This window comes from Ursus maritimus, unplaced genomic scaffold, assembly GCF_017311325.1.
Source record: "Ursus maritimus isolate PB19 unplaced genomic scaffold, ASM1731132v1 scaffold_3, whole genome shotgun sequence".
NCBI classification, from domain to species: domain Eukaryota; kingdom Metazoa; phylum Chordata; class Mammalia; order Carnivora; family Ursidae; genus Ursus; species Ursus maritimus.
In genome coordinates, this window is record NW_024425563.1 from 69,206,433 (window position 1) to 69,234,120 (window position 27,688).

Sequence of the window (27,688 nt, forward strand, 5' to 3'; positions counted from 1 at the left end):
ATTTCCTCTCTATCCATTTCTTATCTTTGCAATTTATCTACCGAAGAACCCAGGGCATGTGACCTGTAAAGATTCCCATAGTCTGAGTTTTGCTGATTGCACACTCATGATGTAGTTCAGCATTTCCTCTGCCCTCCATATTTCCTGCAAATTGGCAGCTGGATCCAGAGGCTTGATCAGACTCAGGTTATACACCTTTGGCAAGTTCATAGGTGGTGATGTATTCTTTTATCAGGAGGCACATGATCTGGCTCTTTCTGTGATGTAAGTAGCCTTTGATGCTTGATGCCTAGATACATGAATTGATTAGGGATTTAAAGATGGTGATAGTCTAACTTTATCATTTCTTTTACATTTATTGGAGGGAATACTTATATAAAGAAATACTTCTTTCATCTACTTTAAATTACTCAAGTAGTATAATTCATACAGAAAAGACAGGATAATTGCTTGATTCTTTCCTCTTATTTTACCAGTGTTCAAAATAATTAATTGATTCTTTATCATCATTTAAAGGTGACTGATTAGGGGTTTTGTTCATATTATTATGAACCCATGAATTTAAACATATTTGATGATTCTGGCTGTTTTTATCAGACTGCTCCCATGTGTACCAAGCTACCCATCCAGTGTTTTAAAAGCAATGGTTAATTGCCTATGTCTTTACTTGTATGTATCATCAGAAGGTTGGAGTTGGGTAGATTTGCTAATCCTTGATAACACAACTTTGCTAAAACCTAGTTTTATGAACCTATCCTTCTCATTTGTGCTAAGTAAGATGACAACTCTTCCAAGTACTAGGAAACATAGTGTTGTAAGTTGGTCATTCTCTTAAAAAATGCACGGAATTTTCAACTTCACCGAAGTAAATAAATAAGTCAATTATTAATTAATTAATTAATCTTAGAGCTTGGGAGTCATGGCAAGAGAAATACGAGCCATTCAACCAGCAGAGGGAGTACAAGTTAACTGACAAATCCAACCTCCCAAACTCTGCTTTCCTATTGGTGAAATCACTGATAATGTTTTGGAGAGAAGGAAGATACCAGGAACAAGACAGGACATATCTGTGCTTCTCTGCTGTCTGTTGGATGCAAAGAAACAACACTGATTCTTAATGAAGGGAAAATACAACAGGAAGGTGAAAAAGTATTCCCCTGAATTTCATCAGAGCCTTCTTTGCTCAGAATTCAATACATCATTGCCTATAGCCTGATTGATAACTGTCTTGGTGGATTAGAAAGGAGGAAGATATGATTACCTAGCTCTTTGTAAATTTTAAAAAATAGAGGCATCCAGAGGTGATATGAATTCTCTATAGTCACATCAATTCAGAAGTAGAGGCAAAATTTAATATAAATCATCCAAGTCCCATCCCCGCTTTTCACATGGGGCATTAGTCAATGACAACTATTTTAAAGGGAAAGAAGTTACAAAAGTACTTTGCAGGTTTTCTACTTGCCTCTGTTGGTAATGATTCGGTCAAGACAAAAATAAGAGCTTGAGAATATAGAGCACACGAGCACTCCCTGATTTCTTTGCAAATTTTCCTCTGGGGTTGGTGCTTTAATTTCTAATCAGTCTGAGTCAATAACGTATGGTTGTCAGTGCCATTGTTGACTCTCACAATTTCTTGTCTCAATCCCATAGTTCCTAAAGCTTGGGGCTTGGGGTCACTGGCAGGGGTTTCGATTTGGGGCTTTCTATGTTTACACAATAGGGCAAGTCAATATCTCTCGTGTATCAGTGAATTCTGGACTAAACTGATCTATCAAGCATGGTAGACAAATGAAGACCTTTAGGGACAGAAAGAAGGCTCTCTGGAAGTCTCCTCTGCTTTTACATTTCATTGAATCCACAGACTCTCACTTGCTCCCCACAGAGATCTGAATGCAGCTGAATAAGAAAGGAAGAAAAGTCTCATGAGAAGAATGGAATGCTCTTACAATATTTTTAGGCTGCAATGTATACTGAATTCCATTCACACAGTCCCGCAGGAGGCTTGGCCCATCTTCACAGAGCATGCCACAACTCCTGCTTATTGCAACAGATATGTACATTTCTCAAGGACTGACAATAATTAAAGAAAAAACAAACTGGGAGGTTCTTTGCATTGGATTGTTGAGGCAAGCTTTCCCTTTTTCTTTTGTTGATACCTGTTTTATAAAAAAGGATGATAAACTGGTGTTGGAAAGTTCAAATTTCTCTCCAGCTTGATGGACTCCTAATTGTGTACCTAATTCAAACCAATTTTGGATATAACGGGGCTACTTCTAACTTTCCAAGAAGCTAATAAAAAGACTAAGAAGTTTTTGAAAAAAATTGACCATCATTTTTGAAGAAATAAAATTAATGTGGAAATAACTTTTTTATGAAAAAAAAAATCAAAAATTTTCCTTGGAGACACAGGTTGAATAAGTGAGGACTTCTTGGTGGTGGCCATAAATGAACGAGTTCCATTCTTGCTTTCGTTGAACTCGAACGGTGCAGGTTTCTACTTGAACGTTCATTTGCCTTTATTCTGTGAATCTAATCTGTCTACCCCACATCAATAGACAGCAGGGCCTCCTGAAGTCCATTCCTTTCCAGCCCAGGAGCTTCAACCTAGAGGCAAGACTTTAATCACTTCCAAGTGTTCTAAAACACCCAAGTGTGTGCTAAGCTCATTTAGCTGTGTGAAATACTGAGTTAATGAAGTCAAGGTCATTAGTTCAGATATACATAAGATGATTCTGCTAACCTTGTCCTCCTATGTGTCAAATAAACACATTATTACCAAACATATCTATTCCCACTGGCATTGTATATCCATTACTCACTAAGAAGAGAGGGTAGGTAGATATAGATGGAGACAGATTGTACTAAATTTGTCTCAGCCATTTCATAGCTATGTGAACTTATGTAGATTTCTTGGTGCTTCTGTTTCCTCACCATAAAATAAGGATAATTATAGCAACTACCTCATATGGTTGCTGTAAGGATTTAATAGATTATTCATGTTATGTGTTTAACACAAAGGTAGGTACATAGAAAATGCTCAATAGGGCACCTGGGTGGTTCAGTCTGTAAGGCTCAGCTCATGATCCCAGGGTCCTGGGATCAAGCCCCATGCTGGGCTCCCTGTTCAGTGGGGAGCCTGCGTCTCCCTTTCCTGCTCCCCCTGCTTGTGCTCTCTCTCTCTGCCAAATTAATAAATAAAATCTTTTTTAAAAAAGAAAATACTCAGTAAATGTTATTTTAATTTCAATTTAATGCTGTTGGTATTGTTGTTATTACTGTTATTCTTGTTGGACATTTTAAAGCCTGAGTTCCATGGTGCTAATTGTCCATATGTACATATTGTAGCTCAAGTTTCTTTAGCATTGGTACATATTGGCTTTAAACTCAGATCCACAAGGTACATAGAATCCAGAGAAGGCAATGCATGTTCATGAAAGCACAAGAGAGGCAGTGAACCTCTACTGTCAGAGCCACTTCACATACCACACACTTAAATCAACTAACAAAGCTGACCAGCAAGTAACTCATTGGTGCTCACTATGACTTTTCAATCTACTGAGGATGTCTTCTACTGATGAGGATTAAACAGATGTTTAGTAATAAGGAGTGTAGGTATAATTATAGACATGAAAAATATGGCCTCCCCTCCTAACAAATCCAGAATACAGCCATTTATCTATTGTGCCTTTGGGAGAAAAAAATTAATTAGAAGAGTTTTCTATTTTGTTTTCATTTGTCCTATTTTAAAAATAAAACATGTCATTGGTTCTAGACCACAGAAGTCAAAGGAATGAATAATTCCCTGATGGTTTAGAGAAGTATCGATATCTGTTTCAGATCATCCCCATACCAATTTCAAGGGCACATCTACACAACTTAAATGCAGCCAGTAATTGTTCACTCCTCTTTAGCATGGGTGTGTAGCCTAGCTGAGAAGTATATCTTCAAGATAGATGGAAAGGGAACACTCCAAGTACTTGTTTACATTTTAGTAGAAGCAGTGACAAAAGGGGAGCCGTCATGAATACTATTAAAAATACCAATTTCTAGACAACTCCTCTAAGTGATTCTGATTCAATAAGAATGGGGTAGCACCCAGGAATCTCTGTTTTCAACACTTGTTCTGGTGATTCTTATGATCTGACACATGAGGGACATCGATCATCTGTTGCTTCTGCTTGCTCGACATCTCTTCTTTCTTCTAATAAAAGCACCTCAGTTTTCCTTTGAGAAAGCCCTCCTCCCCAGCTCTCAGCTCCTGTGGGTGGTCGGGGCTGTTTCTACCACCAGCTCCATAGGGGGTCTCTGTCCCAGGCCTGTTCAATCACTGTAATCTATCAATACCTCTGGTCACACTGATTGGTTCAGAGATAGGTGTAAAACTGAATCCTGGAATGTTGAAACCATTGGAAAGAGGAGGTCTCTTTCCTCTGGATTTAGGAAAATTTATCCACCTGAAAAAAGGAGCCAACACCAAGATGGAATAAATGGAAAAAGGAAAGACAGAGAGATTGATACAAAGAGAGAGAAAGAACAAAAATGAATATCTAGATGACTTTGTTTAGATTCCCAGATTCGGGCAATTTTTGTTTGTTTTCAGGAAAAAACACAGTGCATAATGACAGCAATCAAAGAAACAAAATGAAAACGTAATTCAAAGTTTACAAATTCAGATGGAAATGTAAAAGACTTAAGCTTTACTACCCATTAATGACTATTTTCTAAGAGTTTCTTAAATAAGAAATAGGAAACCATAGTGATCAGATATACAACATAAGAATGAGTGTATTCTGGTTTTTTTCTTAAATATTTTTTAAGTTTATTTATTTAAGTAATAAATAAACCAATGTGGGGCTTGAACTCATGACCCAGAGATCAAGAGTCACATGCTGCTCCTACTGAGCTAGTCAGGCACCTCAAAAAAGTATCGTGGTTTTTACAGAGTTTTTCAAATAAGAAAATTGCATTTAAAATGAAATGGCACAAGTTAGATATAGTTATGTTAAAAATATACAGGGGCGCCTGGGTGGCACAGCGGTTAAGCGTCTGCCTTCAGCTCAGGGCGTGAGCCCGGCGTTATGGGATCGAGCCCCACATCAGGCTCCTCTGCTGTGAGCCTGCTTCTTCCTCTCCCACTCCCCCTGCTTGCGTTCCCTCTCTCGCTGGCTGTCTCTATCTCTGTCGAATAAATAAATAAATAAAATCTTTAAAATATATATATATATATATACATATACATATATATATATATACACACCAAATAACAGAGCTCCCAATACATGAAGCAAAAACAGAAATGAAGAGAGAAAAATACAGTTTAATAATAATAATAATTGGAGATTCCAATATCCCACTTTACATAATAAATAGAACAAATAGAAGATCGACAAGGAAATAGAAGACTTAATGTTATACACCAAATAGAACTATTATATATCTATGCAATAATCTGTACAACAACAGAATACGCATTCTTCTCAAGTACACATGAAATATTCTCCATATTAGGGCACAAAACAAATCTAAATAAGGATTGGAATAATACAAAGGATGATCTCTAACCACAATAAATTGAAATTAGAAATTAGTAACAGAAGAAAATTTGGGAAATTCACAAATATGTGGAAATTTAACAACCCACTGCTAAATAATCAGTAGGTCAAAGACTAAACCAAAAGCAAAATTAAAAATACTTTGAAGTGAATGAAAGTGAAAACAGAACATGCCAAAATTTATGGAGGTAAAGCAATGCTCAGAGAGAAATTTATAGCAATAAACACTGGTTAAAAAAGAAAAGTCTCAAATCAATAGCCTAACTTTCCACTTCAAGAAACTAGAAAAAGAGGAAGAAACTAAATGCAAAGAAAACAGAAGGAAGAAAATAATAGTGATTAGAGCAAACATAAATGAGATAAAGAATAGAAAAACAAATAAAATCAATGAAAGTTTGTTCTTTGAAAACATCAAAACTGAAAAACCTTTAGTCAAACAACCAAAAAAAGAGAAGACTCAGATAACTAAAATAAGATTTTTTAAAAAGATGTATTTATTTTAGAGAGAAAGAGAGAGTGCAAGGGTGAGGGACAGAGAGAGATGGGGAGAGAGTTAAGTAGACTCCATGCTGAATGTGAAGCCCAACACAGAGCTCAGTCTCACGACCCTGATATCACAATCTGAGCTGAAACCAAGAGTCAGAGGCTTAACTGACTACACCACCCAGGTGCCTCCAAAATAAGATTTTAAAATAGTAATTAGTTTCTGATGTATAGAAATAGGAAGAATTATAAGGGAATACTATGAATTATTGTATGTCAACAAATCAGATAACCCCGTTGAGATGGACAAATGCTTCTAGGATACAAACTACCAAACTGGCTCAAGAAGAAATAGAAAATCTGTACAGGCCTATGACATGTGAAGAGATTGAATTAGTAATCAAAAAATATCTTACAAAGAGAAGTGCATGCCTGGGTAACTTCACTAATGAATTCTACCGAACCTAAAGAAGAATTATCACCAATATTTCACAAATTCTTTCAAAAAATAAGAAAGGAAACACTTCCAAATTCATTCTATGAGGTCAATATTCCTCTACTACCAAAACCAGACAAAGATTTCATGAGAAGACAAAAAATTCCTCAACAAAAATACCAGCAAACCAAATCCAACAACATGTAAAGATTATACACTGTAATGAAATAAAATGGATCCCAGTGATGCAAGGTTGGCTCAACATATAAAAATCAATCAATCTAATACATCATACTAGTAGAAGAAAGGACAAAACCACATGATTACCTGAAATGATACAGAAAAAGTATTTGACAAAATTCAACACTCTTTCAGGATTAAAAAAGAAAAACTCAACAAACTAGAAATAGAAGGCAGCTTGCCCAGCCTGATTAAGAACATCTATAGAGACACCTGAGTGACTCAGTCGGTTAGGTGTCTGCCTATGTCTCGGGTCATGATCCCAGTGTCCCAGGATCAAGTCCCACATCGGGGTTCTTGCTCAGTGGGGAGCCTACTTCTCCCTCTGCCTCTGCCTGCAGCTCCCCCTGCCTGCAGCTCCCCCTGCTTGTGCTCTCTCTCTCTCTTCCTCTGACAAATAAATAAATAAAATCTAAAAAAATAAAGAACATCTATGAAAAATTCACAGCTAATATCATACTTAGTGGTGAAATCATTTGTAAACCATAATTCCATCAAAGAATACATTGAAAATGCTGCAAGCCCTGGAGTTTTCTAGGTCAAGATTTTAGATTTTATTCTAATCTTGATGAGAGGTCATCAGAGGAATTTCAAGCAAGGGAGGGTTACGGTTTGATTTTTACTTTTAAAAAATACTCTGGCTACCACATTGCCATTCCACTTGGATTCCATTTATCCTGGGGGTAGGGAATAGGAGAGAGCCCTGGTATGGTTAGCAGACTATGGGAATAGTCCAGAAGAGAGATTCTGGTGGCTTGGATAAAAGGATATGGTGGAAACAGAGAAAAGTGAAAGTTTTCAGAATACTTTTAGAGGTAAAGTCAGTGGGACTTAAAATGGGTTCAGATATGAAGATGAATGAAGAAGGAGAAGAATCAATGTTGACTCCTAGAATTTTGGCTTCAACAACTAGGTAGATGTTGATGCCATATACTGAAAGACAAGACCCAGTGGGGTTGGACTTGGGAAAGAAAGATAAAAGTTTTATTTGGTCCATGTTAAATTGAAGATACCCATTTAAAATTAATGTGGAGATGTCTAACAGGGACCTAGATATATAATTTGGAGCTCAGAAGGGAAGTCGGAGCTAAACATAAAGATTTGGAAATCATCAGCATACAGTATTTGAAGCCATGGGATTAATGAGGTTGATTTGAAAACTGCATAAATAGAGCAAAGAAGGAAGACCAAGATAGAGCCCTGGATTGCTCATACCTATAGCATTCACATAACGGAGAAGATGGAGTTCCCAAAGGAGACTAAGAAAAGCAGCTGGTGAAATAAAAGGAAACCAGGAGAGTATGGTGTCATGGACTCCCAGAAAATAACTGTTTCAAGAAGGAAGATGAATATATTCTAGGGATCAGCTGTACAACATTGTGCCTATAGATAACAATACCGTATTGTATACTTTAAAAATCGGGTAAGAGGGTAGATCTTGTGTTAAGTGTTCTTACCACAATAAACTTTTTAAAAATATTTTACTTATTTGAGAGAGAGCATGAGAGAGAGAGAGAGAGCACAAGTGGGGGGAGGAGGGGCAAAGAAAGAGGGAGAAGCAGACTCCTTGCTAAACAGGGAGCCCAGTCCCAGGACCTTGGGATCATGACCTGAGCCGAAGGCAGATACTTAACCAACTGAGCCACCCAAGCAGTCCTGCAATAAATTTTTTAAATAAACATGTATTTTTTTAGAAAAAGGAAGGAAGTGTTGACCAACTTTGTTGAATACTGCTGAGAGGGCAAGCAAGAAAAAAATGGTAGAATGGCCACTAATGTTTAAGTTACGGTGGTTATCCATAACTAGACAAGCACAGAGTCAAGGAAGTTATAGGGACAGATGTCCAATTGAGGTCAGTTAGGAGTGAATGTGAGTTGAAAGAGTAAAGACAACAATTCTAGATAACTCTGAAGACAATTTCAATGAAGAGGAGCAGAAAAATGGAACAGAAATTCAAACGGCAGGATCTGAGAGCAAATAATTATAGAAACAGTCACTGGCAAGGATCTGGGAGACCGTGGAAGTCTTTGACCAGGCTGTCTTTGGACGTGGGCCAAGACACATCATCCATAGTAAAGATCAGGAAGTTGTAGGAGTCATGAGGCAGGTTTTCATGGGAGAAGACGAGGGAGTTCCTGTCTAAATGCTTCAACTTTCCTAATAAATATAAACTTATAGTGAACAGCGAGGGTCATGGAGAGATTGAGTGACAGTTTCAAAGAGAAGGAGTGAAATGATCACTTGGGAATTGCTATGGACTGAATTGTGTCTCCAAATTTTTGTGTTGAAGCACTAACCATCAGTGTCACTGTATCTGGAAATAGGGTTTTTAGGAGCTAATTAAGGTGAAATGAGGCCGTAAAGGGGGCCCTGACATGATAGGGCTATGGCTTTATAACAAGAGAGAGAGGCAGAGGGAGAGAGAGAAAGAGGGAGAAAATCTGTGCCATGTGAGGACACAGTGAGAAGGCAGCCACCGGCAAACCAGGAAGGATACCCTCACCAGACATGGAGTTAGCCAACATTGATCTTAGATTTCCTGCCTTTGAAACTGTGAGAAATTTATTTCTGTGTTTAAGCCACCCAGTCTATGGTATTCTTTAATGGTAGCCTGAGCAGACTAAGATAGGAATGTAGGAAGGTGAAAATATTATTAAAGTTGAGTGAGATTCTGGACATGTTGAGTGCCCAGCTTAGATTTGCGGCCATAGGAACTTCAAGAGAGACCAAGACACACAGTTGTGGGTTTTTTTGTTTTTGTTTTTTTTCCCAGCCATTTCAGCTGCTCAGATGCCATCACAGCCTCAGCAGATAGATGGATTTAACCCAGGTCATGACTTTGGAAGACAAGTCCAGCCAAGAGTAGACAGAGAATTAAGGGTATTCATAAGACAGTGTTTAGGTGAGATGAGACAAAAATACTGATGATGACAACTTTAGAAATAAGTTCCTCTGCCTCCTCTCTGATATAAAGATGAGCTTTCTTAAGGAAGATTAGGTTAGATATTCTTTACCCATATTTGCAGTGTAATATATAAAATTGTGAACCCATTGCCATATCAATATCAAATAATGCCACTACAACTGATAATGCATCACTTTTAAATAATCATTGATGCAATTCATGTGTATTTTCCACTGCCAACTCCAAAATAAACTGGAGATCTGGGTAGACAGGAATCAAGTGAGTACATATTTGTTTAAGAAACTCTTTCAGAATAGAATTTTGTGTAACTCTATCTCTCCTCATCCATTTCTAACATTTTTTTTCCTTCGGAGTTTAATATGTTTGATCTCAGACTGGTATCAGTATACAAAAAGGAAGTGAAATTTTACAGATGAAATTTTGCCTTGGAAATTAAACTATGTTCTAGTCTTCCTTCCTGTCCAAATTTTGACCTATAATCCTGAAAATGAAAATCCTTTCTGGACTCCATGAATGCCCTAATCCTAAATTCTTCCTGAATTGTGAAGTGGAAAATTAAATCATTTTTGTTGGAAAACTCCCTGTTCAATGGGTCCAGATCAGCACTCAGATGATGTCAGCAAATGTTACATTTTTTTCCAATTATGAAATGAATTATGGGGCGCTAGCTAACCACACTCAGTCATTAAATAAAGCTATTTTTGCTGATACATTGTTGTCCTGCCAGAAAACACAGGTGTTTTGTTTTTAAAGAAGTTTTTAAGAATTGCTTTAAGAAAAGGTTGCATTAACAATCCTTCAGCACAAGCAATATCGAAGCATAAATAAGAAGGTGCCATTTGTAGAGAATTTGTGTGGCAAGGGTAGAGATTGCATTTTCACACACGAAATAAAGAGTTGCTTTATGTCCATGGAATTGAAACATTTGGGCTGTGATGTATGAAGACAGTGATATATGACCATGCATATTTAAACACATCTATACACAGAGTCTTAAGAGTTGAATGAAAGGCACCTTATAAACATGAATTATTATTGTGAGCAAACTTTCTTGGACTGGTATTTTCAAAGAATGTTAGTTCATTCATTCTATGATGATTCCCGAGGGTTTCAAATGCATAGTCTCAAAATGATGGCATGTACATCTGTCGATATCAAACATGTTAATAGTAGAACTAGAGCTGTACTTTCATTTGGAGGCAGTTCTTTGAAAGACGAATGAGCATAACATTTTTTAATTGACCTAACAGTCATGATGATTTTTAAACATTCTGCATTTTCAGTAATAACCTTACACTTACTCATTTTTTTCTTTCAATCAACTGTCTTCAATTTACGTATCTCCAAATCATTTCTAAACTAAGCAGCTGCTTTCAGTTGATTCATCTAGGAATTTGATTATCTCATCCAAACTATGACATCTTGGATCATGCATTAATGGCATGCTTATGGAATGAAGCAGTTTTCTGTTTCAAAATTACTTTTTTCCTCTATGTGTGCAAGAGAGTATAAATGGCACATATCTGTAATCCTCAGAACTCAAAAACTAATGCAACAATCAACTTCTCACCTGGGTTAAAACTATGTTTAAAAAGAACAATGATCTATTGACAAGCATACCTTAATAAACTGTTGTTGGAAATAAATCCTAGGATTTAAGTGTGGAAAATGCCATTTTAAATGTATCCTAAAATCCATTTCCAAGAACTACATTGCCCAGGTTTTATTTCAGAGTTCCTAAATTCTTTTATTGCAGACTTTAGAAAAATCTTCTCCTCAAAGTAATTATGGACATCTCATTTTTGAATACCGATACTACCAAGAGTCTTCAAATTTTCAAGAATGTCTTAAAAACATATTTTAATCAATATCCCATTCAGACTTTCACTAATTATTTATTCACAAATGTGTGGAACTCACCTGAGGTACAAAAACATTTTTTTAAATACTGAAAAGACTTAAATTATTTGTGAAACAACTATTACCCATACAAAATTGAATGATTCAGTAAGAGCCTGGTAGAGAGAACCATGCATTAGCTGTTATTCAACTAAATGTTAAGGACAATTTGTAAGATGAAAGAACTCAGACCAATGGCCAGATTTTATAATAGGGTGGCATAATTAAAAAAAAAACATTATTTTTCTCTGAACATGTAACTCTTACATCACCTCATTCTTTCAATTTTAAATGTGGCAAATTCTGCCATCAAGTGTAATTGGCAATATGTTGTTCTTAATCAAAGGTTCAGATTAAATGACTATTCAACAGAAGTTTTATATAAAAATATAACTAGATATATAATAGATATATAACATATATGCACATGTATATAACAACTTTCAAAGAAGTTCAGTCCCCAGGTGAGCCACTAAAATTCACTTAACCACAAATAAATGGTTAAACACTATCATCCTAGCATTCTAGAACTTAATCTACATGTATGACAATGTTCCCAAAGAAAAGCACATCTATAATGATTCTTGTCTGTGGTGACTAAAACTTTGTTCTTAGGTAGAAGACTTTCCTTACTCCCTGTTCCACTTGGTGCCCCGACCCTAGGCAGGCAATGGGGACTGCCTTCCCATAGTTTCCCAATGATGGTAGCCTCTATGGCCTGATGATCCAGTTGAGAAAGTACAGAGGCTAAGGGTAAACTCCAGAAGGCTGAAGAGCTATGATGGAGTAACCAGTGGTTTTCCTCAAAATTCTAGGGAAATTTTAGGGGAGGGGGCACACACAGAATACTTAACCACCTAAAGATAAATTTGCAAGCTGATAGATTAAAGGGTGAAATCATTCCCATAGCAGAAGTGTTATAATGGGTCCCAGGAACATTTGAAGAAATATATTTTCAAATGTTTGCTTACAGTTCTTTAAATAATTAACAAAGGAGGACATTAAAAGCTAAAATGTTAAAAACTACTGATGATTTTCAAAAGTAAAGTTCACATATTCATTTTTTAAAATATAGAACTATTGACCACTGTTCACCACGATTTATAATAAACAATACACAGTTGGATAGCATTCTCATTACTACGAAGCTATGTTTTTCCAGGCTTCTGCTGACCCCATAACCCAAATACTGAAAAGATTGAGCCCACATGTAAAGAATAAGCTATGGGTAAGGAAAAACATGCAGATCAATAGTTTAGATTACAAAAGTTTGTTCAATCATTCATTCCAGCAGATCTCAAATTGCCAACATCTCTAACCATCTGATTAGGTTTCCATGAACAAAGTCTTACACATTAACCTTTTAGTCGATATAGCCCAGGGATTTCAACTCCTTGTAAAGGAAAGTTTTGCTAGAAGGAACCTTTAGATGTCCATTTGACTAAGTTTTGTGTGGCTAATTAAAATGCACCAGAATTTGCCTACTTTTCTCTTCTGGGGGCAAGGGGAGATTGTTGGAACTGACCAAATTTTCCTGTTAGGGGTTATGCAAATAAACCTGCATTTATATGACTGTAATTACAGATATGAATTCTGATAAGGCCATTTTTAAATTGTCCAATTTGAGTTGCCTACAACACTTAAATTGTTCAATTAATGACAGAATCATCTATTTAATTAGAAATATTAAGGCATCAGGAAAAGTTTTCAACGTAGTTCGAAGTGGTTTATTTCTCAGGTTGCTTTGAGTGATGGCATTCCAAAAACACAGGTTTGTCCATGGTTGTGAAAGGGTGTTTTTGTTTTGGCTTTGGTGAAAGTTAAAAAAAGAAAGCCATCTATATGCGTATTTTATGCGCATTCCCACAAAAAGACAAAAAAAATCTCAGACGGTCCTTAGGCATATATGAGTTAAACAAAAATTCTGATTGAGTAATGACTATGGAGATGTTCCCCAACATTTAGAAAAAGCTATCTCTAATGCAGAGGAAATAGTATACCATGGTATCAAATGTTCTTTCCTGATAAAGGAAGCGACTAAGAAAGCTTTATTTATTTGTCCAAAGCGACCAGTGCTACAGATAAAATCCCAACTCCCGCAATACTATTTCAGAACAAAGATACCAAGTTTGTCTTTCATTCGAATGTAGTTATTTCTTCACACTCATAAATCAAAACTCAAGATCCAGATTTTATGTAGAATCGAATAAATAATTATATAATATAATTACGTATGTAGTTGTGAACAATTACTGAACTTCATTTTCCAGACAAGAATGCCAAGTTCGTCTCTTTTCATAAAAGGGGATTGCAATTTGACACCACTTCATACTTGCCTCTTTTATCCGTGCTAAGTGTGCCTCATCTGAATCTCCCATTTCACAAGAAACATGAAGTCTCCACTGCTGACTGTGGTGCCCATTACTCGCTTGAGATCCTTGACTGACGTCTGACAAGCCTCTTGTTCTGTCAGCAATAGATCCTTCTCTGATTTGCTATTATCGGATTCACTGGCAGATAAAGATGTTCTTTTTGTACCATCTTTTTCTTTACCCAGTTTCTGAAAAGTAAGAAATATTTCAACAAGCTCTGGACAATCTTATGTTTCTTCAGGTTGCCCATATAGTCCGCGTGCGTATCACCTTCCACTTCCCTTCCCTTCCCAGTCACTGCACATCGGTCCTGTGCTTTTTCCACCACGAGTTCTTCGGGGTTGTTGTTTTTTTTGTTTTGTTTTGTTTTGTTTTTTACTGTTTCCAGTCTGGTTCTTTCCCACTTTTGGCAGTGTAGTTTTATCGGAGGCCATGTTTTGTTACAAAACGGAAAAGCTGTTATTCGCCTTCTCCAAGATGCCCCGAGGGTTGACACTTCTCCAACGCACTGGAGCTCAAGCTCCATTTCATTTGTAATTTTCATGTTACGCAGACATCTTTTTTTCTTAAGATTTATTTATTTACTTGAGGGAGAGAGAGAGAGCGAGCAGCAGGGAAGAGCAGAGGGAGAGGGAGGGTCTCAAGTCTCCACTCTGGGCAGAGCCTGATAGATGCGGGGCTCTGTCTCATGACTCTGAGATCACAACCTGAGCCAAAACTAAGAGTCGACCCTCAACCAACTGTACCACCTAGGTGCCCCTGGACATCTTATTTTTAATTTTCATGTTTCAGGCTGTAAGGTACAATCCCAGTGTCCTGGCAAAGCAATGTAAGAGGGCTATCTCAGGTCTCACCATCTCTCCATTGGCCCTAGCCTTACACCTCCTGCCATATCACACCTCACTGCGCACAATGTCCAGTCACTGCCTTTGTCCACACAGGCAGAAAAACAGAATGGATGTTTCTCGGGACACACGTCCCTCATATTTTGGGGACAGTAATAAAGTCATCCTTATGCAGAGAACTTTCCCAGTTCCTCAGACCCCCTTGACTGTCACTTTCATAGTCCTTCCTCCCTCCTCTGACCTCACGCTGCAGGCCTACATCTACCCTGGTTTTCTTTCTGATTCAAGGCTCACCATTGACCGAGAGAAGCCTGAGGAATTATGTACATTTTGCAGGAATACCCATGTACAACTGCTCTGCTTTTTTCATCAGGACATCTTTGGTGAACATTTCCTGACAGAGCTGCGCTGGAAACGGCCCCTGGGGGAATTTATCCTCCTTGTCTTTGACCTTGTGTTCTCAAGAGACTGCTGGTGGTCAAATGATACAGGTAAGCAAACTGCTGAAGCTTCATAAAATGTATTTATAAGGAGGTTCTTTCCTGCTTTATTGACCATTGATCAATTGACCATATAGTTGTGGGTTCATTTCTGGGTTTTCTATTCTGTTCTCTTGATCTATGTGTCTATGTGCTAGTGCCGTACTGTGTTGATCACTGCAGCTTTGTAATATAACTTGAAGTCCAGAACTGTGATGCCTCCAGCTTTGCTTTGCTTTTTCAAGGTTGCTTTGGCTATTCAGAGTCTTTTGTGGTTCCATACAAATCTTAGGATTGTTTGTTCTAACTTTGTGAAAAATGCTGTTGGTATTTTGATCAGGATTACATTAAATACGTAGATTGCTTTGGGTAGTATGGACATTTTAACAATATTTGTTCTTCCGGTCCATGAGCATGGAATGTCTTTCCATTTCTCCATACCCTCTTCAATTTCTTTCATTGGTGTTTTATAATTTTCAGAGTACAGGTCTTTCACCTCTTCATTTGGGTGAATTCCTAGGTATCTTATGGGTTTTGGTGCAATTATAAATGGAGTGTTCCTTAATTTCCCTTTCTGCTGGTTCTTTATAAGTAGGCATTTCTAGGCTGTGTCTCATATGCTGACTGCAGGCTGGAACTCCTATAACTGCCTTTCTTTCTGGCACATCCAGCATCCCAGCTAAAACCCCTTAGCATTTGGTAGCATGTTGCTGTGCAGAAAGTGCAAGGAAAGATGCTCCGTGGCTCAGTTAGACTGATATATTTTCCAAAAATGCTTGTATCAATGAATTCCCTGGGTGAGAAAGAATCTTTTAAAAGAGAATTTATTAGGTTTTAGTCTGCTCACAAAAGTAATGGAAGCTCAACTTTAGAAAAACCCAAAAGCATAAGAAGGAAAATAAAAACCGTATGTTATTCCACCTAACAGAGACAACTAATGTTAACATTTTGAAGTATCTCTTTTCAGCTGTGAGAGACAGAGAGGGTCACCACAATTGGGATCATGTTAAATTATAAATGCATTTTTCATAGCTTGCTTTTTTAAATTTAACACTGTAGCATTCATTTAACATTCAACAAATTTGAGTGGATTGTTATAAATAAAGCAGAACTGTCCTTGTATCTAAAAATTATGACCATTTTCTGATGACAGTAACTACTCTTCAAAAGCATGATTTTTAAAAGCTACAGTGTTCAAAAAATTCACTATTATATAACATAATTAAATTCTTCTCCAACTTTTGAACACACATGTTCTTTCTTTTGTTGTAACAGCTTTATTAAAGTATAATAAACTGCACATATTTAAACTTACAGTTTGTAAGTTATGACCTATGAATGTACCTGTGAAACTATCATCACAGTCAAAATGATGAACATATGCCTCACCCAGAAAACAAGAGTTTTCTTGTGCTCTTTTTAATCCCACCCTCCTGCCCTTTCCCACCCTCCTGCTATCTCCAGGCAACCTCGTATCTGCTTTCTGTCGTGCTAGATCAGTTTGGATTTTCTAAACTCTTTTATGAATGAAACAATACACTGTGTACCCTCTTTTGTCTGACTTCTTTCACTCATCATAAGTATTTTGAAATTCATCTATGCTGCTGTGCAATCAGTAGTTTTATTTCCTTTTCTTGCTGAACAGTATATACCATAATGTATTTATCCATTCACCTTTGATGGGGATTATTGTTTCCAGTTGTTGGTTATTACAAATAAAACTGCTATGAACATTGCGTGTGTCTTCGTGTAGCCATATATGTATTTTTCTTTTAGATGGTCTACACAAAGACTTATAAACAAATGTTTAGCGTCTGAGGATGAAATTTCTTGATCATATGATATGTGTGTGTGTGTTCCTTTTTTTTTTTTAATATTTATTTATTTGAGAGAGAGGGAGACAGCAAGAGGGGGGGGTCAGAGAAAGAGAGAGAGAATCCCAAGTAGACTCCCTGCTGAGCACAGAGCCTCACGCAGGGCTCAATCCCATGACCCTGAGATCACAACCCAAGTAGAAACCAAGAGTCGGACACCCGACCAGTTGAGCCACTCAGGTGCCCTGGGTGTACGTGTCTAAGAAGCTACCAAACTGTTTTCCAAAGTAGTTGAACCATTTCCATCCCCACCAGCAGTTCAGGAGAGTTTCAATTTCTCCACCTTCTTGCCGGCACCTGGTATGTTCAGTCTTTTAAATTTTAGATATTCTAATAGGTATATAGTGGTATCTCATTGTGGTTTTATTTTTTATATCCCCGATGACTGACTAATAATGTTGAATATCCTTTCATGTCCTTAACTCAATCTGTTGGAGAGATTTCTCAAATCTTAAATTGGTTTTAACCTAAAACGATGACTTACAGTCACAGAAGAATACTTCATAATGTAAGTTCTTAGAAAATTCTTTATTTAATAATACACTTCTGCTATTTTGTCTCATTCCTATTCAAAGCACTCAAAGACACAGGAGAAATAAAAGATTAATGTTATTAATAGATGATCATCAGGTGATGATGATGATGATTTAAACATCTTACCTAATCATGAGGTGGACAGCTCCAAAACAAATATATTTTAAGGAAGAACATGACCATTCTGAGTACTGACTGCCACTTTCTAAAAGACCAAAGATCCCAAGGTCATGGCAGTTATGATATTATTTTATGCCTTTCCTCAGAAATCTCCCCATTTCTTCCAGGTGAATTTTACTTAGCAATTCTAATATGGGTCTCTGATCACTTCTGGCTCATTTCCCCCAACCTATTTCTTCCTCAAACTTCTTACCCCACAAATTTTACCCCCAACCCATTCTCCCTTCTCTCAACAATGATCTGTTTCTTCTATCATCAAGAAAGTCATCTATCAGCTGTGATTTCTACTCCCTTCTTTTCCTCAATTTACAAACACATCTACTTCTTCACTCATGCTTTCCTCCTTTGCCTTGTGTAAGAAACACATACTTCTCCTCCTATCTAAGGCCAGCACTGCCTTTAAGCCTCTGGATCTTTCTCCTCCAAATCTGTAGGCATCAGTATTGAGTATCTGTCTCTTTTTTTATCTTTAAGTCTTGCCTAAACATTGGCTCTTTTCCTTCAGCAGCCAGACCTGCTTAAGATTCTTGCAGCTTAAGATCAAAATCTCCCTTTATTTTGTGTTGTTCTGATAAAACCTTCCTTCCCTTCAGAGCCACACTCCCCGAAAAAAACAGATTACTCCCACAGCAGTTCACTCCTTGGCCTACCTTTGCTAAGGACCTCAAAGGTCTCCTAATGGTCAAAACCACTGGACACTCCTCAGCACTGATCTTACTTGACAACATAGCCGCTTTTGATCCTGTTGAGTAACTCTCCCTTCATTTGGTTTCTCTTCCACGTTTCTCCACAATTCTGTGCCACAATTCTCTTAAAATTGCTGAAGTGGTTTCTGTTATCTGCACCTGAACTCTAAACAAACTCTGTACTGCCTCCACACACCATGCTCGTATTGCCCAAGCTCTGTTTCTGGAGTTACTTCCACCTGGGAGGGTTTTCCCTCCTGATTTGCCCAGGTTACTTGAGTAAAATGGGAAACTTTGCACACAATTAAGGAGCTGTCAAAGAACTATGGGAGGTAAATGTGTCCTTGGGTTTGGAAAGCTAAAAGGTTCCCGGTACCATTTCCCTAAATCTTTATCCTGTTCCTGATTTACTAATGACAACATGTCACCTCATTCATCAGTTCCTTATACATCCACAAAATTCTGGCCGATTTCCCATAGCTAGCTACCATCCAATTACTATCTCTTCTTTAAAAAAAAATTATGTTTCTAATTCCATTTCTATTTGTCTACCTCAAATTTCTAGGAGCAAACCAAAAATAAAGGTCTCTGAGAAATACCTATTTTTCTCCCAGGAATCCATTTTCTATGGTATTCATGGAAACCTTTTATAGCACAAAGAAAAATAGAATTGATTAGAGGCTTTTTGGGAAACACGAAATGAATTCTTTCATTCAATTTCCTGTGACCTGAAGATTCCATTCCTGTGAAGAGCTAGATCTCTCAAGATTGTGACATGGCCTCTGTTGTATGTGGAATTCAAATTGATTTTTCACTGAGTAATACAACATCAGTGCTAGAAGGAATTTTAGCAACCGTCCCTCTTCCTCTATGAACGAGGAGACAGAGACCGAGAAGAGAGAAATACCACACCTGTAAAGGTCTAGCACACTTATGGCAAAGTTGTGTCCCCTAATGCCAATTAAAGTATCACTTTCACTGTTTTTCAGTGCCTTTCTTCTTCAACATTTGCAATACTGATTAATGGTCTGTAAGATTCAGTTGTTAAATTGTTCATTTTGGAGCAACTGAGAAATGGAGAATTTTACACAACGCAAGCGAAAGCAAAGAACAACATATTCAAAACCTGGAAACCAGACGAGTCTTTTCAAATAATCACTCATTCTATCCCAGCCTGGGAGGCAGCAGGACTTGGAGAATTAGTACATGATACAGGACAATTTAATTCAATCTCGTCTTCTATTTCTGCTGAGCTGGAGTAGGGCGGACTTTCTGGTGACTGCTTAGATTCAAAGCTATCCTTCGTATGCACTAAAACATGAGCCTCTGACTTCTCTCATTTCAAGTGTATTTTGGGCTTTCCATAAGCGTTTCCAAATATGTATTATTTCTCAACTGAATTAACATAGCCATCAGTATGTGAGGCTTCTTGCTTAACCAAGTAAAAAGTAAATGTCTTTCAACCAGACCTGTTTTATCACCATTCCCACTGGCTGATTTTGGAGCTTCCTAACTACGTAGGTATCAAGATAAGATTGATAATAATTTGTGAACTTCCACAAGTTAAGAAACTGGAAAGGAGCCAGAGAAAGTAACTTGGCACTGTCCCAGATGCTCACGTGCAATCTCACGTATATTGGTCCTTTAGAGGGTCAAGCCTGAATTGCCACAATGCTGATGGGTAGGTCACCGTCAGACTCCAATTCAGATAGCAGTTTTTACAGATCTAACGACTGTTGCTCAACTAGGTGTCCATGGAAACTAAAAAATTGGTTTGTTGCCTAGAGAAGTGGAAAGAAAACCAAGTCATTTGGTTTCTATGTGGTTTCTATGAAGCTAAGGAAATTTTTTGGCAAATGATAAAAACAAGGATGGCTAAAGCTACATGATTCCCTTGGTCAATTCTTGATCTTATCAGGAACTATTCCCTATGTTTATTATTCAAAAATATGAAAATACTCTAAATGAAGGAGTACCAGATTCTCAGGGTATTTGATTTTTGGCTGAATTGGAAACAATTCCTTAAAAGAGTGACCAATATATGCAACAAAATCTAATAGGTTAAAAAGTCCTTGGATTCATTACATATGGAAAATGTTTCTCATCCACAAATTCAACAGAGTTCCAAGTATGAAAGAAAAAGCTAGTATTTAATAAGGGTGGAGGAGACTGAAACACCTATTCATTAATCCTATGGAAATATTTGTCACTCATATGTGGTTTAGGGAATTGGGTAAAAATAGCACCTTCCTAAGAATTTGTTCATCTGGTCATAGACTTTTATCTATCTGGGCAAGTAAATATGACATAACAGTAGACAGGGGACTTGTACAATGAACTCCCTGATAAACAGGGATGCAGAGGTGACAACTTAGCACATGTGGGCATGATTCGACAGCATCTGTTGGCTAGCCATCAGATCAAAAACAACCCGTGGCAGATCTCCTTTCTCAATGAATGCACAGAACTAGCCAGGCCAAGAAAGGTGGTACACATGAGTTACAACTGAGAGTTGCCCTGACCGTAGCTGTTCAGAATTTAGGATAATTAATGCTGCTTTTTAGCTTGTCGTAGGATACTTAGAAGAAATACTTATAAAAATTCAACTTCAGATAGGAAAAATAGAAATCAGTTTTATCCATGAGTCATGAGCTAAAATGCCCACAGGGCCAAGTAAGGAATGGAAATCAATATATGGAACTGAGTAGAAACAAAACAATAGCACTAGTGTGATGATAAACATCATTGACACAGAGGCTCGGGGTTGGAGAATAGCAGGAAGTAATGATGACAACTGTAGCAAAGTATGGAACACGTTTCTTCTCGGAAGGGAACAGTCACTGTTCCAGTCTAGATATTTGATGCCCTGTCTTCACGTATTGCAAAGGAGGCTAGGTTTTGCTTGCCCACATCTTGCTGGAGTCCCCACAATGATCTATTTATTTAAGGAAAGAGTAGTAAAAGGGACATGGATGCCACCAACTATAACAAATTCATAAATCATTAAAATCACTGTAAATTTTGTACAGATAACAAAAATATAATTTTGCATAAACTTATACCCTGCTAAAAATATATGTGTGTGTATATATATATATATATATACACACACACACACTACATACACACACCGGTTCATGGCCTAGAGATAAAGGAAAGCTGACTTGGTTAAAACACCAAAAAATGAAATGTGGGCTCTCAGTTCAATGGGGAGGAGGAAGATATTCTCCAGCTTCACTTTCCTCCTTCATGCTCCTGGCCCATCTTCTATGTGTGTTTTGGCTTTGTGTTTTGGGTTTAAGTCATCAAGAGGTTACAGTAGGGGTGCCTGAGTGGCTCAGTTGGTTGGGCATCTGCCTTTGGCTCAGGTCATGATCTCAGGGTCCTGGGATCAAGCCCCGTGTCAGGCTCCTTGCTCAGCGGGAGGTCTGCCTCTCCCTCTCCCTCTGCCTGCCACTCCCCATGCTTATACTCTCTCTCTCTCTGCCAAATAAAGAAATAAAATCTTAAAAAGAAAAAAAAAGAGTTTACAGTAAAGGAGAACCTGGGATGATTGCTTACTTCTCCTCTACCTATAGAAGAGTTATTCATTATAAGCTGTCCCACCTCGTTCACATTATTTCCCAATCCAAGATCTTCCCTGATTCCTCAGTACCTTTGAAACAAAGTCCCAACTCCTTGGTTCAGGTCTCAATGAGCTTCCATATGGGCTCCACCGCCACACACACCCTCACATTGCACCTGACCCTCCTCTTCACAATCCCCTGTAGCCTACTGCCACAGTGCTCTCTTCTACCTCAGTATCATACTTTTACTCTGTTCCTCTGCATCAAACACCTACTTGTCCTTTAAGATCCACTTATGTAGGAATCCCTCCTAGACCAGACCAATCCAAGATGATATCTCTCTCCTCTAAATTTCACATGGACTCATAAGAACAATGATGGTGGTCCCAGCTGGAATCTGTGTTAAATGTTGTATTTGCCTCACTTTATTCACTCCTAGCCCCGGCTTCTCTATGAAACAGATACTATTATTTATCCCCATTTTACAGGTGAATAATAGGTGAGGATTGTGGCAACCAGAGATATATAAGCCAGTGATCTCTTTACTGATAGAAAAATAGGGGCACCTTGGTGGCTCAGTTGGTTAAGCATCTGCCTTGGGCTCAGGTTCATGATTCCAGGGTCCTGGGATCGAGCCCTGTGTCCGGTTATCTGCTCAGTCTGCTTCTCCCTCTTCTTCTCCCTCTGCCCCTCCCCCTGTTCATTCTCTCTCTCTCTCTCTCTCTTATTATATCCTGATAAAGCTGTATAAAAAAATGTGTCTGAAACCCATAAATTTGTCTTAGAAATTTTTATTTTGGAATTTTCACTTAAATGAAAAAATTTTAAGTGTAATATAAACATTTATTGAGATGATCTGGATGACCAGCCTATAACCAGCACCAGGAAATATTAGGTCCCATGCTCTATTCTTGTTTACAGTCTCATTCTCACCACATGAAAAGCCAATAAGCCTCAAAGTAAATAGCACAAATTAGAGGTTCAGAGTCATTTAAGTAGCGAAAAATGGTGGGGAAACGCAGCCATCACACAGTGTGTCGTAATAAAGGGAAACCAGACTCATGGAACCCACCCGCAGGAGCCAAGACCATGCTTACCCTGGTATGGACCTACTGTGGGGTCCTGGTCTGTACGTACCATCTCATTAGGTATTAGCAGTGAGAGTAATAGCAAACCTACTGTGAAGGATTTGTTATAAAGCAACTCTTTTAGAGTCTTTAATATTGTTTGGGGGGTATATTCAAATGATTGGGATTCAAATGATCTTGTGAAATACAAGATCATTAAGAGGAAAACTAATGATATTGATAATGATAATAATAATGATTCAAACCATGGTTCATAGTGCTCAAAATCAAAAGAAGCAGGTTAACATAAATATTTCTTTCCCATCCTGAACCCAAAGTTCAAACAGACCATCCATCACATCACTGTTTTGTGATTTTATTTATAGTAGATTTCTAAATTTGTCTTTGTCGTGTTATTTGAATAAGAGCTCTAAGTATTATGAGTTTAAATCTGGCTTAATCACGGTACCTATTATATAAGTATGATATTAAAAGTAATTGACCTCAGCATTAGAAGATCGTGTAAATTCTGTTCCTCTAAAAAGGTCCTACGCATTTCTTTGTTGTGAGGATGCAGTTTGTAAAGTGCTGAGGCAAGAAATGCAGATTTTAGGGGAGCCTGGGTGGCTCAGGTTGTGATCTAAGGGTTACAGGATCAAGCCCTGCAACGGGCTTTGCCCTCAGCGGGGAGTCAACCTCAATTAATTAGAATGTTGGCGACTGATGTATTTTGAATAACCAGAAGTTTAATTTTCAGTTTCGAGCCTCTTAGAAATATCTGTTAAGGTATTTGGGCTGCTATTCTCATCATAGAAGATAATTTCACATTTGTTTTATGACCTAGAAACTGTCAGTGTCTCAGTTTTATCTTTCAATAATAAACTCTTATAGATCCATAATTACAGAAAGCAAAAAAAATACTCTTTAAAAAATACAGGCTATAAGGATTTTTTATGCAATTTCACTCCCCCCCCCCCTTTTTAAGGCTCTATTTATTTATTTGACAGAGAGAGAGAGAGCACAAGCAGGAGGAGTGGCAGGCAGAGGGAGAGAGAGAAGCAGGCCCCCGCAGAGCAGGGAGCCTGAGGAGCGGCTCAATTTCAGGACCCCAAGATCATGACCTGAGCCAAAGGCAGCCACTTAATCAACTGAGCCACCCAGGCGCCCCCCCCCCCGTTTTTAAACAATGGAGTGTATAACATGAGGTTTCTCTTGTTGGAGTCCAGGTAATTGCAGTTTTATTGTGCATATAGGGCTACTTGGATGTAGGATAGATAGGCCGAACTGCAGGGGGAAGGAAAGGAGGTGAATCATTTGTCCCTATGTGCAAAAAGCCAGGAAAGTTTATATTCCATTTTATACACTTAGATTGAATGCCTGCTATGGAAGAAACTGGGGGAGGGATGAAGAGAGACAATAAAGAGATGAATGAGATACCATCACCAACTTCTTAGAAATTTATAGCCAAAAGAGAAATCGAAACTTTGTAATTCTGTTGCTTCCTTGGACCTGAACACAGAGTTGCAGTGATTAATCCTAAAGCTGAGAGAACTCTGGAGTCCGACAGTGTGGTGACAGCCCTGTCTACTAGAAAGTAACACTGTAAACCCATCGAATTAATGGACTGATGTCAAGACAAGGCCAGTTCCTGAGGGAGGGCACAGGCTCTGTGCAGAGCCCTGTCCTGCTGACGCTCTTTGCAAAAATGAGAATAAAAAGCTATTTTGTGAATTTATCAGAATTGCAGCTAGAAACAAACCAGAAAGGACAGCAAACACAGGATGAGACTCAGGATCCAAAAAGCTGAAACATTTGGCTGAATTTAACAAGATGATTACAAAGGGGAAAATGTAAGTTCCTGCACTCTGGCTCATAAAAAAACAAAACAAAAACACAACACTGTGCACAAATGCAGGATGGGAGAAGCATGGAGCAGTGTGTGTGTGTGTGTGTGTGTGTGTGTGTGTGTGTGTGTGTGTTAAAGAGTCAGGCTTGAATGGGCTTGAACTGACAACCATACAAAGAAGATATATAGATTATTAATAAATAAACAAAACTGTTTATTCTCATTATTAATCAAAAAAGTGAAAATTAAAACAGTAATCCCTCAATCTGCCAAATAGATAAAGATGATCGAGAGAGAATGGTAGTCCTCCTAAGTCCTTCAGCAACACTTTGGCAGCATGTGTTGAAAATAATAACACGATCACCTGGGTGGCTCAGTTGGTTAGGCATCCAACTCTTGATTTCCTCTCAGTCATGATCTCAGGCTCCTGGAATCAAGCAGACGCTCAGTGGGGAGTCTGCTCCAGATTCTCTCCCTTTCTCGCTGCGCCTCCCCTGCTCACGCTCTCTCTCTCTTTCTCTCTCAAATAAGTAAATAAAAGAAAATCATAATACCATGCAAACCTTTGATCCTAAAAATTACACTTCCAGGAATTTTCTTCAATAATTAAGGATGCACATAGTGTTTAGCTACTAGAATATTAATCGCAGAATTTACTTTTTCCAGCTGTATTGAGATATTATTGACACATACATGAGTTTAAGATATGCAACACACACACACATATATAGATACACACATATATATTGTGAAATGATTGCCACAAATAAAGTTACTTAACACATCCATCACTTCATATGATTACCTTTTTTTTTTGGTGGCAACATTTAAAATTTACTCCCTTAACCACTTACAAATATATAATACAGTATTGTTAACTATAGTCACCATGATGTACATTAGACCTCCAGAATTTATTCATCTTAAAACTGGAAGTTTGTATCCTCTGACCAACATCTCTCCATTTCTCCCAACCCCTAGCTCTTGGCAACCACCATTCTACTCTATATTTCTATAAGTTTGGCTTTTTATTCCACATGTAAGTGAAAACATATGGTAGTTGTCTTTCTCTGACTGGCTTATTTCATTTAGCATAAGGTCCTCAAGGTCCATCCACGTTGTGACAAAAGGCAGGATTTCCTTCTTTTTTATGACTGAATAATATACCATTGTGTGTGCGTGTGTGTGCGTGCGTGCGTGTGTGTGTGTGTGTGTGTGTGTACACCACATTTTCTTTATCCATTCATCTGTTGATGGACACTTAGGTTGTTAGGTTGTTTCCGTATCTTTGCTATTATGAATAATGCTGCAACGAACATGGGTATACATATTTCTCTTGGAGATCCGGTTTTCGTGTCCTTTGTATATATACCCAGAAGGGAGATTGTATATATACTGGATCATATGGTAGCTGTATTTTTAATTTTTGAGGAACCTCCATACTGTTTTCCATAGCAGCTATACCAATTTACATTCCCAACAGCGCACAAGGGTTCCCTTTTCTCCACATCCTCACCAACCCTTACCTATTGTCTTCTCAAAAATACATATCCGAACAGGTATGAGGCGATAGTTCACTGTGGTTTTGATTTGCATTTCTTTGATGATTGGTGATGTTGAGCATGTCCCTGTTGGCAGTTGGATATCTTTTTTGGAAAATGTCTATTCAGATCCTCCACCCATTTCTAATCGGATTATTTGGGTTCTTCTGTAATTGAGTTGCACGAGTTCCTTATATATTTTGGGTATTTATTCTTTATCAGATAGATAGTTTGCAAATATTTTATCCCATTCCATAGGTTGCCTATTCATTTTGTTGTTTGCTTCTTTTGCTGTGCAGAAGTTTTTTAGTTTGATGCAGTACCACTTTTTTATTTTTGCTTTTGGTGCTTGAATTTTTGGTGTCATATTCAGAATTCACAGCTAAGACCAGTGTCAAGGAGCTTTTCCCCCATGTTTTCCTCTGGAAGTTTTACAGTTTCAGGTCTTACATTTAAGTCTAATCCATTTCAAGTTAATTTTTCTAAGTGTGAAAGATAAAGGTCCCATTTCATTCCTTTGCTTGGGAATACCCATTTTCCTAGCATGTGAAGAGACTATCACAGCACTGTTAAGAGTGGCAACACATACAGACACATAGACATTTGTACACACATAAATGTCCCAGGGTGGGAATGGGTATATACATTGAGGTTTTTTATATATGCAGCAATTTCAAATGAATTTATAGAAATAAATGTATTGAAACTGGTGATATGTAAATAAGATCTACAGTCTAGTTAATGGTATACTAATATCAATTTTCTGATTTGAATAATGTACCATTGTAGGTAATATGTTGCCATTGGGGGAAGCTAACTGAAGGGTACACAAGACCTCTTTGTAGTATTTTTGCAACTTCTTGTGAGTTGTTAATAATTTCAAAATCAAAAATAGAAAAAATAAACTTATCAAAACAGAAAGCTATTCACAATATACCTTTAAAAGAAAGCAATAAATCAGAAAGTATAATTCTTTTTTTATATAAAATATACATGAAATTTATGTAATTATGATGATGATAATGGAGTGCCATTTTCTGAAATCATATTTTGTGGTTTACAAACAGTATCTCATTTAAATCTCATAACAATAAGGTAAATGTTATTATTTCCACTTTCCCAGTGGAAGATTAGGAGAGATTATGCAACTTTTCAAATGTTA

General features: G+C 37.6%; 1 protein-coding gene across 2 annotated transcripts in view; it reads left to right on the forward strand.

The window, feature by feature from the left end:
* Positions 1-27,688, forward strand: part of LOC121105845 — a 145,305-nt gene that overhangs the window by 45,040 nt on the left and 72,577 nt on the right. The window contains exon 2 of one of the 2 annotated variants that reach the window (XR_005838598.1): positions 15,127-15,244. Coding sequence is in view for 1 of the 2 variants with exons in the window: in XM_040644274.1 (XP_040500208.1) it covers positions 14,692-15,244 (553 nt within the window). In the remaining variant the exon portion in view is untranslated. Of the gene's footprint in view, positions 1-13,866; positions 15,245-27,688 lie in introns of those variants that run through there. The other variant, XM_040644274.1, reaches the window with a different exon arrangement.